General features: G+C 38.9%; 1 protein-coding gene across 3 annotated transcripts; it reads left to right on the plus strand.

Moving 5' to 3' along the window:
- The first annotated feature begins 404 nt into the window (after positions 1-404).
- On the plus strand, positions 405-18,884 carry triqk (triple QxxK/R motif containing). 3 transcript variants are annotated; one of them, XM_064348127.1, is made up of 4 exons: positions 405-535; positions 6,712-6,784; positions 11,892-11,977; positions 17,167-18,643. In XM_064348127.1, exons 2-4 carry the CDS (start codon positions 6,724-6,726, stop codon positions 17,272-17,274), a joined length of 255 nt encoding a protein of 84 aa, XP_064204197.1. In that variant the 5' UTR covers positions 405-535; positions 6,712-6,723; the 3' UTR covers positions 17,275-18,643. The 3 variants fall into 3 exon arrangements, with proteins under 3 accessions (XP_064204197.1, XP_064204198.1, XP_064204199.1); XM_064348128.1 differs by lacking the exon at positions 405-535 and adding an exon at positions 651-859 and having other exon boundaries at positions 17,167-18,884; XM_064348129.1 differs by lacking the exon at positions 405-535 and adding an exon at positions 1,035-1,586 and having other exon boundaries at positions 17,167-18,884.
- Positions 18,885-20,294: the final 1,410 nt, after the last annotated feature.

Raw genomic sequence — 20,294 nt, forward strand, 5'->3', positions numbered from 1 at the left:
ATTACTTCATCGGCAGATGGCCAGACTGCTTGGCAAGGAGGAATGTAGTTACAGTGCTCTTCCTAGGCACACTGTCAAGCCTATCCAATATCTAGAAATATTCATGCATTCCACATTTAGAGTGACTGGCCCACTTTATTTTTTGACCTGGTGGTTATTATTATGATGATTATTATTGTTGTTGTTGTTGTTTTTGTTGAAGAGGTAAGCTCAATTTGCACTCAATTTTTTAAAATTAAATGATAATTAATGTATTTCATGTTTTACATGTTGAACCTTATTTTATTAAAAATAAAAAACAATATCATTCACAAATACAAATCTCTCTCTCGACAAACCAAATTTACCAGACAAACCATTCTGAACAAAATCATTATATTAGCCAATAGAAATACTAGAAAGTGCAACAATCGTATTCATCTTCCTGGTGTGCAGTGGGTGGGGAGTAAGGTACTGGTTGGCTGAGGAGAATCATTGCCCTGTGACCGAACCGGGAAAACAAGCAGCGACATCCTGCAGACTGGTATACAGTTCGGTAAGGTGGTAATGGGAGATTTTGACTGACATTATTTTGCAGGAAATACAGCTGCATGTGGAAATTTAGGTTTTATGGTCCCCGCACGTTCTCTAAGAAACTGCACTATTTATTTCGATGGGAAATTACAACCAATCGCGCAACCATAAAGAGAGAATGTATGCCTTTGAGTTCCGCCTCTTACTTTCCAATTGGCTTATGGGATAAAGAGCTTGTAGTGGAATGGAGCGCTGGTGTGTCTGTCAACAAGAGTGCAGTCGAGTTACCAGGAAGTGATAACGGAAGACGTGATGTGTTGGCGTTTTGGAAAACAAATTGGCTAAAGTACGCAGGATATGTAGGCTAGCTCATAGCATAGCTAGATCAGGTGAGCTACGATGTTGGTTACGTCAAGGGTTCCCATACATCTTTGTGGATGTTGAAACTGTCCAAGCCGCATCGAAGGTTTCATTTAAGGGAATACTCTTGGACGACTTGTTAGCATTTGACTCATACAGCGTAAAAAAATATATATGTATGTTGCACAAAATAACGAAAACATCAAATGAAAACGACTTTCGCTTTCCTTCTTAAAATACAGTCAAGTGTCCCACTGCACACAGTTCGGAACCTTTGTGACAACATTGCAACAATTGAAGTTGTTCTGTATGCGAAGGGTGGCCCTATTCCTTTTTAGTTGCAGGATTTATTTTGTTATATATTCTTATTGTGTTTTTTTAATATGTTGTCGTAGGTATTTTTGTAGCCTACACATATTGTACAGTACTAAGTAAAAAACGTTTTCAACGAACAAAAATGGCAAGTTACTCACACATACAAAACACTCTGTTAATTCAAACTTGCAAAATGTAGGCCTGCCGTTAAAAGGGCTCCCCCAGTCTTTCTGTTGCGTGAATGGTTGTCAGTTTCTTGGTTTGAACTTAAAATAATTTAGAAAACATTGGGTACCAATGCATTGCTTTGGAGCACAGCTTGTTTTTGTGTCCGCTGCTTGCCAATAGCGTTTCTTGTGACTTGGCCTAATTTTGACTTTTAATGGCAGAGTTAGCAGGTTTGTGTTTTTCTTCAGATATCATTTCTATTTGTACTGTTATGCGTTAGTTATAATATCGGATGAAAAACACGTTTTCAGCGTAGGCCTACAGAAATGTCGAGTTACTCACACATTTGCATTGTCAATAAGCCATTACTTAACAAAATCATTTTGTAGTGTAAATGATTGTATGTTTCTTGGTATAAATGTATTATTATTATTTTTTTATGTGAATGTTACATATTGTTTTATGTACAGTATTATTTTACAATCAATATTTAATTGAAGTTGCAAATATAGGAGTTGTACATTTTGTAAAATGCATTTGAGGACAAAGTATAAACATATCCTTTCTGGAGGAATATCCTTTCTTTAGGTATTGCCCAGCAGTTTCATACATTCAGTTAAATGCCTTGCATTAGGCAATGTTTGTTTTAGACACTTTGATGTGAGACAAACTTTGAATGACGGCATTGTCTTCAGATGGTAAGATAAAAAAAAAAAAACACAGGGCCAAGTTACTTGAATGAATTTAGGAAACATTGGGTAGCGTTGCTTTGGAATACAGCTTGTTTAATTTGTGAGCTAAGATAGCCAATATTGTTTAATGTAACTTGGCACTGTTTTTATATCAATACTTTTAATGGCAGGCCTAGATTTGAACTAATGACTTGTAGACAGTGCTTTGTATGTGGAAGTAACTTGGCAGTTTTGTATGTTGAAATCGTGTTTTTCATCAGATATCATTTATTTTCGTACTGTGTTTGCTATGAGTTACTGATAACTGTAATTCATATAAATGTAAGCTGTGACATACATGCATACACATACATGCATGCTAACACACATTCTAGCTGAAAGAAACACATAGGCATGGATTCAATAATGTTTCCTTTACCATGAATGACAAAGAAATGAAAGTGTATGTCATATTTTAAATGGAAGCTTTTTTAATGGGCTTTGTACACGACAGACCTACTAATTGTCTGTATGTCGGTAGAGGATATGTAGGGTTAGCTAACATTAATTTAGAAATGTGGCACTGCAGCGTAGTGACAGTAGCCTAGTTAAAAAAGTATGGAACAGTAGAAATGGCAGTAACATTGTCTCTTTTTAGGAAAATCGAGGTACCTGCCGTGAATAAGTCATTATCTTGCGCCAGTTTCTTTACGAACGGTAATAACGTTACCTATCGGACCGAAGTGCAATGCTGATTTCAGTTCTTATTAATTTCACTGCCATCTGCAGTAGACCTACTCATGTTGTACGGTCGGCCTGTCGTGTCATTAGCAAGGTAGCCAACGTTAAACTCGGTTAAAATACCAAAAGTGAAACTGGCCAATATGTGGGTGTATTTTATTTGTATTTCAGAAATATAAATGAGTTTCCCACAAAGATTATACAGATGCAGAAGCAAAAGTGTTTATGTTTTATTTTGAGTTACCCAGAAAGGCAGTGTAATGAGTGAGAGGTTTTCATGAGTACGAGGGTGGCTCAAACCTAGCCTGTCAAGTCACAGGCAGGTGTGCTACCCGGTGAGCTACTAGTGAATGAGACATATGAGTATCAATACGTTTTGCTGTTTTAAACGAGTGCACTTCTATATATGTCATTTTGCGTGTGCATCTGATGTTTTTATTGGCTGATGTACCTTAAATGTCCAATGGGGAGACATATTATTTGTGGGCTTGGAGCATTTGTGATGATGTAATCAGGCAGGTAAAAGAAGGAGAAAATGCGAAATCCTCTTAGTTTGTGGCTTTATTGTGTGGACGTGTGAAGCTGTTTGTGAATTCAGTCTGTTAAAATGGGGTCAGAAGCTACACAAGTGTTTTTAAGAGCTGAGAGTCTTTGGTCATTGTGGTTATTTCTATAGGGAACCCTTAAAAGAGCCAAACTCTCTGTGCTATATAGGTATGGGACATGCAGCCCCACCAAGGCATAACTTGGCTGAATGGCATACCTGCCACCCCAATATTAATGCATATAAATGTAGGACATGTGACACATATACACATAAATACATGCAAACACATGTACATTCTAGTGGAAATAAACAAGCATGGATTCAGTCATTTTTTCTTTACCATGGCAGACAAATTAATGAAAGTGTCATATTTCCAAATGGAATTATTTTTAATGGGGTTATTGTGTACACGACCGATCTACTAATTGCATGTCAGTAGAGGATCTATAGGGCTAGCTAACATTAATTTATAAATGTGGCGGTGCATGGTAGCTAGAGTAGCCTAGTTAAAAGTAGTTAACAGTAGACACGGCATCTAATTCAGACTCTTGTAACATGGCTAGCTAACACTAAGTCAGTTTTAGCTTTGCCATTGTAAATCTGACTGAAAATACTGTATAGATAAGCATAAGTCAGTAATAACCGTAATACTGATTAGATTTATTATGCAACACAAGTTTGTATGCCAGCAAATTTATTGGTTTTCTACTAAGTTAAAGTGACAATGGTCAAATTGACAACAGCTGCACTTCTCGTGTTCTAGGTTAAAGGGTCTGTTACCCATAGCAGCAGACATTATACAAAAATATCTGACCATTGAATACCTGAAATGACCAATAAGAATAAAGCATTCAACAAAGCGTGGCATGTTACATATAGTGCTATACACCACACTGTAGGTTTTTTTGACTTACATATACTATTCAAGTTTTTAAAAGAAAATATATTTATATATGTATTTATTTAATTATTTCATTTATAAATTGGGTATTGATAGTTGCAATGATTGCCTGTGTATCTACATGATTTTGTGTAAGTAAATAATTTATATTTATGTGTCTATGAAGCATGTAAAACTGATATGGCTACAGTATATGTGTGTTTAACAACTGCATGCTAAAAGGGATGCACCTTTGTATGCATTTAAAGGTATGATTACAATAATAAGAAGTTTTAGCCCAGATCCATAAACACATAATCTCAGACTTACAGGGATTAGATGTAGTATGCATGCTCTTGTAATAGTGATTTGTTCATATTATTATGTTAAATGCGACATTTTCCGATGATTTGCATTTGTAAGTTGGTGAGCTGTCTTAACATTTGAATAGTTGTCATTCTATTTGTAAGACCACTGATTGTTTCAGATGCCTTGTTGACTGGCTCCCAAGATCATGTTTTGCTTATGAAGGAAGAGACTGAAAATCTGTGCACTTTGTTTTTGTAGTTGTAAATGTGTGCACACCAACAGCAGGAAGTCACACATCGTTCTTTAGAGCAATATATTTTGTATGTTTCGCATGTAATGTAATTGATATCCTTTTTGATTGATTTTGCAATGAGGCAAGTGGAAAGTGGTGGGTTTTCTTGCATGGGGAGCAGTGGTTTGGGGAAATTGCTATCTCTGAGGATAGCATCAGTAAACAAAACCACCCTTCCAAACATGCTAATACAAATCTGCAATTCCCTCCCCACCTCAACCTCAACGCTGTATCGAATGTGCCTGCCTTTTATGCTAATCAGCCTTATTAGCTGCTGTGGCTGTGCCTGCTGAAGTCTCCTGGTGATTGTTCAGGTTTATTTTCCTTAAGATGTCAAAGCAGATCAGGAGGAGACCTGATCGCTAAATTGTTTCAAAACAATTGCAGGCCACTGAATTCACAAGTCATGTGACGCAAGCGTCTGGCCGCTTTGTTCCGTTTTTATTTTTAACCTCAAAAAAGTAATGCAGTTGATTGAAATATTGCTGTAAATATCTAGTGTGAATTTTAAATGAAGACAGTGTGCCAATTTCAGCCAAATACTCAAAAAAACAATGTAAAAAATTGCGCTGGTTTTCAATGATTCCATGTCTTTTTTTATTTTGTTTTGCTGTCAAAATCATTTGAATAATTATAGGACTTTGCGGCATGCACAGACAAAGGTGCAAACAAACAAACACATTCAAATATGTCTAATTCAGCTGGCGGAGAGATGCAATGTTTGATACAGGGATGCTATTTTTTTTCTATGATTTACTTGTTCATTTTTGAGTTGCTATGGTAATCAATTAGTGAAATCTCATTGCTGGGTAAAGGAGTGCGGTGTTAAATGAGTCTGAACCAGGGGTGCGTATTCCACGTACATAAAATGTGATTTGCATACAAAGCAAAAAATGGGGTGTTATAATAGCAGTGGTTAATTATTATTTTTTAAATTCCATACAAGGACCCACACTGCATTTTGAAAGGTTTTATGGATCCATGCTAATTCTCTTGGCTACAAAAGGAAATATGTTCTCTGAATTTTTACATTAAATGGTGATGATTATATTTCCTTTTTGCTATATTTAAAAAAAAAATCTAAATTCAGTTGCCATGCTGCATGTTAATGTGTCTAAAATATGCAGGTAAAACAGTATATATGGATTTTGCAATATAACGTATATGAAGGGAAGTTTCCAGTGTTTGTGATGCTTCAATGTATTTGGTGTTTAAATAAACAGAAAATTGCAGTAGGCTCCAAATCTATTACTGTGTCAACAACGATATTCAGTTATTATATAAATGTGTTTCACACAGTATTTTAACTTGAATGTGGAATAATTAAAAATATCTTTATAATGAATCTTTATTTCACATTATATATATATATATATATATATGTATATATATATATATATATATATATATATATATATATAGCCATGCCATTTCAGCACAGAGCCTGAATGTAAAAATGCATTTTTAAAAATTTTGTCTCTTTAGTATTATATATCCACCCCATGTGTGAACTAAAGATCTGATTATTATGCTGATTAGGCATGAAATTGAGATAATAAAATAATGCTTTGGCATTAAGTCATGTGTCTTTGCCATTGACCAGGTTTGTGTTGCTTCCTTGAGTTAATTGTGTATTAGTGATACTGACTGCATATTTATAGGCTGCTGTTATTTTCATGGTAGTCCTAGGTGTTTTTTTAAAACGTGTAACCAACACGAATTAAGCTTAAACTTGTGCTACAGTATACAGGATAGGGGCCTGGAGACTGTGTTGTCACCTTGGATGTATTTAAAAAAGTAAACACTAAAAAACACCCCTGGCAATGCCCTGTTATTATTTTCTCTTTTCACTGTTTGTTTATTAAATTATTTTTCTTAGTCTGTTTCTTTTTGTTTTTCTCTATTTTGCTCGCAGTGATAAAGCAGAATGGGGAAGAAAGACGCATGTGCTGCAAGGTTGCCGGTTGAACAGTACCGCAAACAGATCGGTGAGTGTCTGCTGTGTGTCGAGCCTTTGATTTCCAAAAAGGTTATGTTGGTGGCTTTCCTCAATTAAAGTCAGTGTCATTCAAAGCATGTTCTTCTAGCAAGACTGACTCTCACGGGCATGTCATACAGAAGGGTTTTCAGTGGTTGCAGACGTGAAGAATTGCCAATTACGGGTTTGGAGCAAAGAGGAGCTGTATAGAAGTGGCTCACAGCCTATAATAAATAGCCTCGATTTATTGCTTAATGAATGCAAATTGAAGTCATCGTGATGCTGGTGGTAACAGTGCTCTGATAGCGTCTTACATTGTAGCTTATGTCAGCTCACCAAGTGAATAGTCAAGGAAAGTGGTTTGATAGCTAGTGCACAACTGGAGTGCTCCTTCCTGCAATAGCAGGCAAGGGGTGTATTTCTTTTGTGATTGCTTTTTTCAGGGGCCAAATTATCCATGATGCAATGACTCCTTGAAATTTTGGGAGTCAAGCTGCTAGTAACTCCTCTGTACTTGGAATTCAAAGTAACCATGCAGTGAAATTTCACTGGTCTACAGACCTAATACTCATTACCTAAAGACACTCTCTGGCTTGTTTTGAATCTATCCAATCGTGTAGTGTTTCAAAATAATCCCCAGAAAATCATATTTGTTTTCTCCATTCTGTTTCCTTTAAAAAAAAATTTTTTTTTTAAAAACAGCTATTGGACTCCTCCTGTCATCCATCCAGTTGCATTTATCCTTGAAAAGGCCCATCATTGTCCAAATTTAGTGAATTGCTGTTTAACAAAAATGCACCAAATATAGTGTGAAACTGTAGACAGGATAAGAATACAGTGATTGTGAAATCATAATTGGAAGGTAATTTATTTCCTGTCAGGCCTCTGTTTATGAGAGAGTCTTTGTGGTGTCGGATGCCTGTCGCAGGGCCACTGTTGACGCAAGATCCCTAAATGCTGTCATTATGGTTTATAATTGGCCACGGTGAGCCATCGCTAAGCCACGAGGTAGGTGTGTTTTCTGTGTGCTTGTTCTTCTTGAATCATGATTGCCATTGCAATCTTGTGCGACAGAATTATCTGCCGGAATATAAAAGCACACTGTGAGGAACTTTGAAGCCCTTTTCCTCCAGTGTGCAGTGGCGGTGTATTTATTTTTTTAGCAGCACTGGAGGCTTGACACGCCGTTAAAGGCAAGGCATGAATTGCTCTCACTTGCTGCGAAATAGCCCCAGTTCCTCTACGCCCGGTGGCAGATGTCAACAATCTGTACTCTGTATTCGGGGCTTGATGGTTTAATGGGGCCAGTTGACCCAGACAACACAAGCACATAGCTGTCAACAAGACTGTCAAACTGTTACCCAGAACCCCCTGGGTGTGTATCAGAGCTTAGGCCCTCCCGATTCACTGAGCCAGCTCCTTTAAAAAAAAAAAAATTATTATTGTTTTAATGCTTGAGAACATGCAACATGTATTGGGCATGAGGGACTTGCCCCCGTCTCTCAGTCTGTCTGCATCAGAAAGGAATACGCCTCGCTGAAACAGAATGTCAGAAACATAACCCTGTGGGCAGAGCTGGAGTGCAAGCGTGTTGCTTTGTTTGGCACCAGAGAACCGTCAAAGCGGGGACGCCGTGAATGCTGATGCCCGCTCCTCTTTCTGTTCTGACTTAATTGCCGAATCGCACACACAAATTGTTTGCCTTTTTTCTCTTGTCAAGTGATACGGACACAAGTAATGTTCTGTACCTTTCTCAGCACAATAAGCAGAATAATTGGCGAATGCATTCCTGGGAATGAAGATTAAACGTGTCCCCCCCCCCCCCCGTTTCTAATCAAAGGCAATTTGCAGACAACCAAACGGCAATAAAAAGGCATGGCAAAAAAAAAAAAAAAAGATGTAAAAGAGTCCATTTGTAGGTGGAAAGATGGTCCTTTGGAAGGGAAATCAGCTGTACTGCCGTTCAAAGACACGCTCGGCCTCATGGGAAGTTTCTCTGCATGCTCCTTTCTGGTAACATAATGTTCTCGGGAGCTTTGTATTGTGCTGTTGGAAAAAAATAACAGCGCATTCAATTTCAAAGCTGGTCCTCCACCACGGGAAGATAATGATGGCGGGCTGTCTAAAGTGATGTGGCTCAGGAAAAAAGTAACTGCGATTAATAAATAAACATCTTCTCCAAATGGCTCCTGAATAAAGAGAACAAATGTGAAGCTAGTTGAGTGTAAATAAGTGATGGTGGCTCAGAAATTTAAGGAGGGCAAATGCAAAAGGAATAACGCCTTTCAGGAAGCAACTGCACCTGAAATACTGTAGTGAATAGCACGAAAACCTCATGTTATTAAGTATTTATTCACGTACTTTGATTAATGAGTTTGTTTTGCTTGGAATTAACAATTAATTCGGAACAGATGGCTCAATGCAGTTTTTTTTGTAATTACACCTCAACAGGAAGTTTCTTGAAAAGTGTGACACACACCTAATCTCTCCCTGTTGGCTTTGTACAAAACGCGCCCTGCTGACTACACCACACTCTTGCGTGTTTTTGGTGTAGTACAGTAGTAGGTTGTGTAAAAATGCCATGCACCACACATTACTGCAAGTTCCTGTAGTTGTATAAAAAATTATCACATTTTTATTCTATACTTTTAAAATCTTTTATTTTTTTTTATCCTGTGGCAGCAGTCTCCAGTTCTTCAATGTGCAAATCAGGCAGGGGAAGACTGATTTGCAATGACTGATTGATCATGAAAATTGTGTATTTGTTCAGGGTAGTGTGTTGGAGGGTCATCTTCTTCTAAGTGTACAAGTTTGTGAATTTGTAGTATTGGCTGTAACAAATAAAATACCCTTTACCAGCTAATGAAATAATGATAAAGTTAAAGCAAATGGTTGTGAAATGATTCTTGACATAAGCAACAAAATTACATTAAAAAATTGACTGAATTCCAAAACCAATAGGGTTGAACTACTAACACTGGTAGTGTTGTTTGTGCTTCAGCATGTGAGTGAAAACTTGATATGTAATCTTCCCCAAAACTTTCTCTCAGATATTAGTCAGGTTTTCTTCCGGACCTTAGTTTGAGATAACATTGAAGATAGCAATACTATTAGTACTGCACATCTTTGCTGGGCATCTTTCTTCCAGGTACACAGTATCACATTTTGTCTGCAGATTATTTTGTGGCATTACTGTGGCAGGTTTGGTAACTCTTTTAGGGGAGGGTGTATCCTAGTGAGAAACCATTTCTGAGATTTAGATTAATTAGTGAATTTTGATTTAGTCTTGCTGTCTCATATTTAAAAATGAATATGAGTTCTAAGGTTTCCATTCTTTCATTAATTGCACCTTATGGCATATTTAAAAAAACAAAACAAAGCAAAAAAAAAAAAAACAAGAATGTCAGAGTGTCTTAGTTTTTTTTTTTGCAGCTTCGCCCGTCACCATGAGCACATTGAGCCCCTTGAGAGGAATGCAAAAGGACATTTCTCCCCCTATCTCTGTAAATGAGGCTTAATTAGGCAGGAGTCGCACTTGAAATTGCCCCTCCGTGTCAACAGCGCTCTGGGAGACCTGGAGTCTGACCCTCGGCATGGCGCAGCCGCCAAGGACACCTCCTCCGCCCACGGCAAGCTGTTGCCGTCACTGCCTTGTTTTTTTGCTGCCGTCGGTCTTTAATTAGGCAGATTCTTTGCCCCGCTCTGCCAGGCGGCCGGCTCGCCCCTGTGGGCTCGCTCCAGCGAGACGCCCTCAATCGCAATCAGCGCTCAGGTGAACTAGAGGCAACGGTGCTCTATCAGCTGTAAAATCGATGTGTGTGTGTGTGTGTGTGTGTGAGAGAGAGAGAGAGAGAGAGAGAGAGGGAGGAAGGTAAATTGAGAGAGAGAGAGAATGTTAGTGTGCAGAGAGTGTGAGGTGAGTGCATGTTTACATCTGCCCTCGCCCCTCAAAAACATTTTATACACATACAGATGCAGACATGCTCGAATACACACACACACACATGCACACAAATACTAACATACCTGTTTTTTTAGTTAGGCTTGATCACAGCCAACAAGCTATAGCTGAGTGCATATTAAGGAAAATTCGAGTTCTGATTCCTTGTTTCTGTCTCCTGGATCAGGCGCTGTGCTAGCTAATGCAAGCCACAGTCTCTAAAGCCCACAGCAGCACACACTAACAAGCGAGTCCTAGCTACGCTCACAAGGAAAATAAATCTAATGTTCTCTGAAAACATCAACAGTTTCTGGTCATGGTTGTGGCTAATGTGGATTGAGTCAGCTGGGGGATAAACAATGCTTCTAGGCAGTGCTGTGATTTGAGTTAATTGGTTTGTCTGGAAGTGTGTTGATTGTGCAACTTTGTGACTATATGACTCTAGTTGTGCATTTTGTGTTTGTGAAAAGAGGAAATTATCAGAAAGAGGAAATCAATGTTAAATTTCTATTATTGCGACTATTTGATTTGCCTGTCTCTCCCACTGGTTAAGTGCATCCTTATCTGTTTAAAATTTAATGTTGCTCAATTGTGTGGATACAATGAAAGCCACATGCCTTGGTGTTGCGGGAATCGGATGACTTCAGTGAGTATTACAAATTTAAGCAACATTATGAAACAGTTTTACTGTGTCCTTAAGGTTGCATCGCCTGGAATTTGTCTAAAATGGCAAGCCTCGAACCATTCAGTAACTGCAATGTAAATTCCATTCTACAATTGCATAGTCAAAAAAACGAAGTCAAATAAGGTGTGCCTTCATGTTAAGGAAAAAAAAACATTATTTAATAAAGCTTTGTCATGAAGTAATAAAGACTGAAGCTCTTAATATAGTTTTCATTGTGGTGATAGAAGTTTCAAAAGATTGTCAACATGTGAGGGCTTTCCTTTAATTCAGGTGATGGTTCTGTTTTATCACCATGAATCGGTGATGCATAACATCAATACTGAAGATGCAGAGCAGCGTATTGAAAATAAAAATGAGACAGTGTTAAGGATTTTTGTGTTTAAAATGCAAAGCCCTTAATTAAGTCAGAAAAGCTTTGTTTGAATAAGCATTGTTGTTCTGATCTGGGTCAAGAGAAAACAGCTTCCGTCTTCACCGACGATTTTCTTTCAGGAAAACAAGATTACAAGAAAACCAAATCTGCTCTGAGAGCGACGAGATTAAAAGCAGAGGCGAAGCGGAGTGCTCCGGGAATTCGGGTAGGTGGTGGTTTCATTTTCCTCGTTAAGTTCCCAGACACCCGCACCGTATCCCAAAAGATAAACTCTCTGAATGTGGATCGCGGTGAGATTGTTTATCTCATTTCAGAAACCTGAGAGGAATTCCATCAGCTTATATAATCATGAGCTGCGGCTTCTAATGCACATCGCTGCACTTAAGCCCACGGGACCCAAAAACGTGTTGGCGCGTCTGTCGCTCAGAACGTTCCGGAGGTTCCGCGAGAGTGAACAAGTCAAATGCACCTTCCCCGCCCTCTCATTTTGTCTTTAAATTATCACCTGAATTTTTTTTTTTTTTTTTCCTATCAGTGAATTATTCCTATTCAAACACGCCAGGTGGGCTTCTAGGAGTAGGCCTATCTGTTTATTTTAGGAGACTGGCTGAATGATGAGGCCTTGTGTGGCTCTTAGAAACATATTGTAGAAATGGTACCCATCACCACCCTCGCCAGAACGATTAGGATATGTCATGGAGTACGGTGATCGTACATCTGCTTGAGTCAATTCACAGCAATCAAGATAAGCTTCAACTCTGGACTCTTGGTTTTGTGTGACTCTCAGCCCCAAAGTGAACCTAATGGCAACATGCTTTGTCCTTCACTAAGAGTACTAATGGACCTTAACCTGGTATCTCTGTTTTTTATTCCTCATACTTTATTTGATATTTAATGGTCTCTGAAATGAATGGAAAATGTTGCAGATTAACTGGATTAAGGAAACATCAAATTAAATTCATGATTCAGGTTTAAAAGCAAATTGTGCATTGCCCTACGGTTAAACTGAATTTCAACTATTGTGGGGATAAAAAGAACTATAGTCACTGTTAACAATTTGTAAAACTACAAAGAAAATGTAATGGCACAGACTTTTATTAAAAATATATGGGGTTCATTTTGAAATACTTTAATCCAATTAAATAGGCCTGTGTCATGAATTATGTATTTGAGAAAAAGGATTTTTTTAAAGATTACATTAAATACACTATTGGGACAAATCTTATGCAGTGCTGTATGGGACCCTGTATTTGACCTCCCATATTAAATAATCCTGGGATCTAGTTCTGAATATCTGAACTGAAAGAGTCCTGGCCGGGTTTTAAACTCAAAGCCTGAGAGTAGCAGTATGTAAATAAAGCACTGTTCAACTTTCAGTGAACTTTCTCTGCATATAAATATCCTGGCATATCTCGACAATCAGTCAAAGCATTCACAGTCTTAAAGCTATATACAAGATCTTTATTTTTGTTTCATATATTTATTTCCTTTGAACATGCCCTTATACAGGGAAACTCGCGCTGCGGATTACATTATTTAAACTACAATACAAATTACAAAAAAGGAAGCGTTGTAAATGCCAGTCTGCTCACAAGCGGGATCATATTTCACACCTATTAAATCAGATAAATCAATTGTATCACAATACTAACACGTCAAACTAACCCAGTGACCAGTACACTAGTAGGTCGGTTTATAAAAATTGACAATTGGGCTTTTGGATGTTGTATCCACTTTTCACTTATTCATAATAATGTAGCCCACAATCTGGGTTTAATTACTCAAAAGCAACTCCTTGCAGTCTGTCTGTGTCAGTGCTTCAGCACGGTAAACTGCACAGATATGAGCTTGGATTGTAGAGTGAAAAAGTATTAATATCTGGCTGCCCGTATTTTGGAATGTTGGGCATGTAAACGGAGGATGTTTTAGTAATGACGGTGCATTCCAAACCAGCGGAGAAATGAAAAACAGGAAATTAAAAGTCATTTTTAAAAGTTGACTCATGGTAGTGTTCGAGAACAGATCTCCGTTATGGAAACACAGACGCAGGCCAAAGTGCTGAGCCCTCTGAAGCTGGTCATCCTCAGTTTTATTGTCCTAATGGTGATGAGAAGCTTAGTCAACTATTCAAGGAGAAATGATAACAATAAACACAATGGCTGCTGTTGGACTACTCTAGACGCAACACGGCCTTATTGTTTGAATATCTGCCGGGTCACCAGAAGATTAAGGGTACAAACCCCAACTTGACCGTACCGAAGAATCATTCTGTACCTACGTGCTTGGTAAATAGCATTCTTAGAGTGGGGTGAAGACAAGATGGGCCAGTTTCCTGGTCAGGGTTCTGAGGCAAGCGTTGTGCTTATCACAACATGCAGAAGCTGCAGTGATAAGAGGAAAGATCAGCTGTGAGGCAGTTAATGTCATCGTTATCACTTAGTTGCCCGTGTTATTCTTCTGTTTTTTTTTTGTAGCTGATTGGGATCTCCCAAGCCCTCTCCCTCCATTTCGCTGACGTTGGCTCACATCGTAAGCTGTGATTTCTGTCTCTCTGTTTGGCAGACTGGCAGTGTGAACTAGGACAGGCTTTTCAACATGTGTTTTGAGAGGCTGTTCACAGCTCCAGCTGAAGTCTCCTGGGGTGTGGGTGGGGGGGCTATCTCGAGGCGAGGCTGTCCCGAGGCCCAGGTGCCAGGGATGGTGGACAGGCTGCCTGGCTCGGGGAGCGCTGCTGAGGGTGGACATTTGGTGCTCTGGCGGGATGAAGAATAAGCAGGAAGCCGGCCACCTGCCGTGGGGTGTGCGCCGCTCCCCACCGTACCCTTCAGCAAATGCTACAGTTTGGCAGCCCGAAGAGAGCTGGCCGACGAGGATGTTTCCATCTTAGGCAGTGCTGGAAAGAGGCAGGAGGTTCAGAAAGCACTGTGGGCACTTTAATGAGAACAAAATCCAAAGACAGTGTTTAATTGTAGAGAGCCAGCATTTCTAGAGCAGATTATTGGTAATAAATGGCTATGTGTTAGTCACGGCCGACCAAGCACCTTATTTTGGAGTACGCATCCAAATGACCCCTGACTTTTTTGTAGAAAGAGGAAAGCAATTAGTATACTCATACAGAAATAAATGTGAAATGACAATTTTAAGAGGAGCTGCTGCTAATCATTGTAGAGAGTTGCAGAGCGGTAGTCTTTAAAGGGGACATGTAGGGAAATAACACCTTTTGGTGCCAAAATGCTATTAGATAAAAAAACAGATTGGAATTAGAATTTAAAGTATACGAGAAGACTTTGTACTCATGATGAAACCACCTGTGAGGTGAGGTGCAGCTGTGCGGTATATTAGGATGGATCACGATGACGACGGGCCTTCTGTGCCTCCTCGGTGATATCACACTTATATCCCCGAGACTAACACCGATGTTCTCCACTTCTGTGAGTCGCTCTGGAGAGTCTGCTAAGTGATATACTGCTGTGCAAAAAATCCAAACACATTTAGTATTTTTGTACTGGGGAGAACTTTACTGACTGGACCCCTCGCTCCAAGAGTAATGCTGTGGCCAATTAATTATGCATTATTATTATTAATAATAATAATAATAATAATAATAATATTATTATTATTGTTATTATTATTACATATTTTAGTATTCGTAATATGTAGGTCTTCACTGAAATTTAAAAAATAGGATTGCCTGTTCTGTTGACCAAGCTTGGCTGTTCAAAAAGTTCTTACCAAATTCTAGTGTGAAACAGTGTCCTGTTGAAGGAATAAAAGTCACAGGTTCATTTCATAAGATGGACAAAGCTGCTGCATCCTTGAGCATTATACTAAATCTGAGTTGTGTCACTGTGCTTTATTTAAGCTGTGTGTCCATATCAATGGATTCCCCATTTTAACTGTGTTCGCACGAAATGTTGATTCTTATAGCACACCTAGCCATGATTGTTATAATGACAGCATTACTACTACTTATAATAATCATACACTGAACACAATTGCATTAAAGGGTTAAGTTTGTATATATTGTATACTGGTATATAATAAAATAATTAAGTTTAATTAAAACAGGTTGCTTTTGGCAAGCAAAAGATAAGGATGAGGCTAGGAAAAGAGCAAATACAATAACCATGCAAAATGATAGCATTTCTCCACACTAGCCAAATAGAAAAGTAAATCATCTTCAGCCTCTGGTAATATATAAAACTAAAGTGCATGAAATGTAAAAGTTTTCCAATTAATGGGGACGTAAGCTGTTTGCAGCCTGCTTGGAACAAGATAAATGCGACGGCCAGTGTTTGTTAATAAGGACGCACGTGCTGATGAACACAGCTGCAGCATGTACACAGATAGTCATGGCCGTCGTGTTGGGTTTTAATAGCCCCCTTCAATTTATCTGCTGGAATTATTAGCTTGTGTTTGTTGTGCGTCTTATCTCCGTGCTTTAAGCCCAGGGTGGAATTTCTCTGTGCCGTTTGATGCGCGAATGCGCTGATTCCATTTCTGAGTTTCTCTCTCCCCTCCTGTTCTCGTCCAAGCCTTGTTCTGCATCACTCTTTCATTTCAATTCAAATCACATTTGTTTCGGGAAGATGAAAACAAAGCAAAAAATATGCTTTAGTCTTTCAATCAGCTGTTAAGAAGTGCGTGTGGTTGCATGTGCAAGTGCCTTGTGCATCTAACACGGCGGTTTGTTTTTTAGATATCTTATGTGCACATCACGTGAATGCATTTGCATCAGATTTAATATCAGAATTCAAACGTTTATTTTTTAAAACATGATTTGGATTTTCGAGACATCTGGTTTTGCACAAATCTGCATGTAACATTGTTACATCCAAAAAGTTAAAGGTCCATTTATTATTTTTGTGTGATCTTGGGTCAGATAAGGTGGAATGTTATACAATGCAAAAAAGAAGCTTAATCATCAAGTACAGGACAGCTTCATATCAGTGTTAACAGAGCTGCCGTTAGGGGTGTACCCCCACGCATCCACACACAAACACACTACACATCTGAAGAGCACCAGAGCTGATCACATATTCAGATAATCAGATAATAATCTGCTCGCAACCTGATGGCAAATGACTTGGTTATTATACAAGAACAATCTTGGTGATTTCATGATATTTAGGTTTATTGTAATTTCTGCAATTGAAATAAAGGGCTTTACCATTCGGCTGTACCATTTCAACTCTACACTAATAATTTTCTGTTTTGTTATATAAAAATTATAAAAGCTATTTTTCATTTAGATTTAAAAATTGAAAAGTTTTAGTCTGTGAACTAGTCTGTGCACTACTTTTCAGGAATACGCTTTGATCCTTTTTCTCATGCACAGTGGACAGCCTTCCACAGAGCATGTCTTCACGTGCTGTTTTCTCTCTATGGTTGCAGGACACTGTTCTTGTCGTCGTCGCCATCCTTGTCTTCCTCCTCAGCGTGTATGCCTTTTTCTACCTCAATCTGAGCACCGAGATAGACCTGGACGTGGATGTGGACTAGCAGACCAGCTCCTTGGTGAATGTTCACTTGGGGGAAGACTTGGAGCACAGCAGGACATGAGAGCCTCCCCCTTTCACACCCCCTGTCCGTCCACCTGATTGGCCCCATCGTGCAGTGTTTGTATTCCACGTGCCCCACCCCCTGCAACGGGTCACATGGTGCTCCACTCTGGACAGCTCCACCCTCAAAAGAAAGCTTGATAAAAATGGAAGAGGAAATTGGATGATCTGAATTTTGCTATCAGTACATAAGAGGTACTGTACATTTCACCTGCTTATGCATGGCCCTGTGGGTATTACAAAAAATTTGGGGTGGTGTTTTTTTGTATATATTTTGCTTGAATTGAAATTGTGTCTTTTAGTTCTATTTGTTTTGTTTCAAGTCTTACGTTCTGGTCGAGAGAAAACATGACCAGGCTGCACTCTGAACATAACAAGGCGATTCATTGCAGTACATCCGCTTGATACATGGCAAGGAAAGTACTTGGACCAACAGAGTTATTGTCCTTTTCTTTTCAGTGAAACCTGGTTAGAGGAAGCTGTATTTATCAGAGATCATTATTGTGGAATCACGGTGTTCTTTTCCTGACTAATAGCAATATGTAAATCTTTTGAGAGAAAGATAATCAGCACACACACACCCCCAAGCCCCCCCCCCCCTTATGCATTCCACCACAAAGACTTGTGCCCACATTTTCAGGGATCACGATTGTGAGGATTAGACGTGTAATTCCTCTCTTGATTGAGTGTGTGTCCGGAATACAAAACCCCACATTTCATCCGCATATCCATCAGATCTACGACTGACACAATCTGCCTGTGTTTCTGTTTGAGTCAATGAGGGAAAATATACACAATAACGCAATAATCAATACACAATAATCAATATTCAATTTTGCAATAAAGAATGCGATGCACTATAAATTACTGTACATTTTATAAAAGCTCATTGTACAAAAAAACCATGAAGGATTGATCATTCTTGCTTATTGTGTCCTTGTCGTCCATTTTCCAAGTTATATGAAATAAAAATTATGGCCTTCCATGACTTCCTGCCCTCCATAATGGCAGCTAAAGAAGTTACCTTTTCTTTATGCATCAGCGATAAATGAGAATGCTCAGCAAGGTCCCAGCATAACCAGGAACATTAGTCTTTGTATAATGTGTACTGGACCAAGTGTAAATATAATTACTTTTTCTATTCCAGACAGAGTTGTTTTAAATCCGCCAGAGCGGTGTGTGTTCCCTTGCATGCAGATCGCTAAGCCAAAGCCATATGTAAATCACTTAAGGTCATATATGGAGATAAAACCATCTGTCACCACACAGTGTCTTCTGCAAGAAATAAAAATTGAGATGGTATTTTATTACCATTTTGTTTTTGTTTTTTTAATAAGGACATAAGTTAAAGTAAACATGTCCTACTCCTGCTATTTAGATCATAGTCATGCATTTAGCGTGATTATAATTTCATTGTGTGAGAAATGGCTGTTTTTTTCTGGTGTGTCCTGTATTCTGTATTACAGGTTTTGATTTAGAATAGCATTTCTTGGAGATTGATAAGACCTTTTAGACACTGTACAAAATAAATTTAATTCAGTTTGCACCCTATGAGAGTAAAGAATTTAGTGAAAATAAAAAAACTGTGATCCTCCTAATGATAAAGGTGAAATCTCAGTTCTTAGATGCTGTGCTTTGAATCTGAATGTGTATTTGAACATGCTCCCTACATATTATCAATATTTCAGTAACCTTTCCCGGTGTCTAATAATGTGATTATTAGATGCCAGTGTTTAATTTAAAAGGTTATTGGGGGTATAAGAACATAAACTATGGCAGAGTTGCCAGAGCTGGTTGGCTTTGTTTCCATGTGTAAAACCCGTCCTTACACAAGGGTTGTGGGGATGGGTAGGAGAACCACTTCTGTGTTTCATTTACCGACTTCAGCTTTGGAACTCACCCAGTCTCCCGCTCGCTGTAAAATGTGGCATTATCATCATCTCAGCTTGTTGTGTATCATACAGTGTGACATTATTACGGTCCTGCTTCACTTTACAATAATGGCGGCAGTTAGAGATGCTCTCAGGTGTGTGGCACTTGTTTTTCATCAGGCTCAGGGGACCAGCCGATGTCCAGTGTGCCCAGATCGTTAGGATAATGGCGGTAAACTGCGCGAGCTGAACCTTGCCGCGCCCAGCAACGCAAGTGCATTTTACAGACAATGGCTCATGTAGTTCATGAACCTCTTGCTACAGCTGGGAGATATTCACACTTCGCTACACTCATTAGCAGCAGCAGGTGGTCAATAGTGTGCAAACAGTTGGAGTAAGCTGTGCAGATGTAAATGGTATAGCATAGCTAACCGTTTTCCTTAGCAACACGGGCTATTTTGTTGCATCTAGGCGTGCAACGCAATTGTGTGCATATGTCAAAACGTTTTCCCATGTTGAAAAAGCAAGCCTCATCTCCACAAATCTGAATGCACAATACAGACCCAGTATGCTCTGTTCTGTCCATTATTACTAGATGGCTCAAATGACACAAGGACATGGACACGAACGTAATAAAACGTGTGATCTGAGGATTGGTGCGGTGTCAATAAGGCTACGCAAGGGTGGTGGCTGTGACTACGCACTCCGTAACCACGACATCCTGGCAGGCGCGTCCCAGCTGCGACCGCATCTGTTTAAATGGCTCTCAGAGGAGCCGAAACCGCATTATTTCCAAAGTTCCTAACTGTCGGAAAGGCTGAATTGAACGCTGTAAACACAAGCTGGTCAAAAAAGCAAAGGAGGTGACGAGAATAACATTCTGTCAAGTGTTTCAAGGTTAATTACACCCCTCTCTGTAGATTACCTGCATCGACCGAAATTAACAGCTCTACTTGTCAAATCATTTAAATGTTCCTTATTCATGATGAGTATTGTGTTCGTGCCAAACTGAAGATAAAATGGAAGGTATTGCTCTGCATTTTGGTGAGCTGGAGATAAATATTTTACTTCCTTGTAGCAGAAGACCTAT

Source organism: Anguilla rostrata, chromosome 8, assembly GCF_018555375.3.
Source record: "Anguilla rostrata isolate EN2019 chromosome 8, ASM1855537v3, whole genome shotgun sequence".
Taxonomy (NCBI): domain Eukaryota; kingdom Metazoa; phylum Chordata; class Actinopteri; order Anguilliformes; family Anguillidae; genus Anguilla; species Anguilla rostrata.

Coding starts and splice junctions, on each gene's coding strand:
- triqk (XM_064348127.1), top strand. CDS start 6,724: ATGGGGAAGAAAGACGCATGTGCTGCAAGGTTGCCGGTTGAACAGTAC. Junction 6,785..11,891: donor ACAGTACCGCAAACAGATCG/GTGAGTGTCTGC, acceptor ATTTTCTTTCAG/GAAAACAAGATTACAAGAAA. Junction 11,978..17,166: donor GGAGTGCTCCGGGAATTCGG/GTAGGTGGTGGT, acceptor CTATGGTTGCAG/GACACTGTTCTTGTCGTCGT.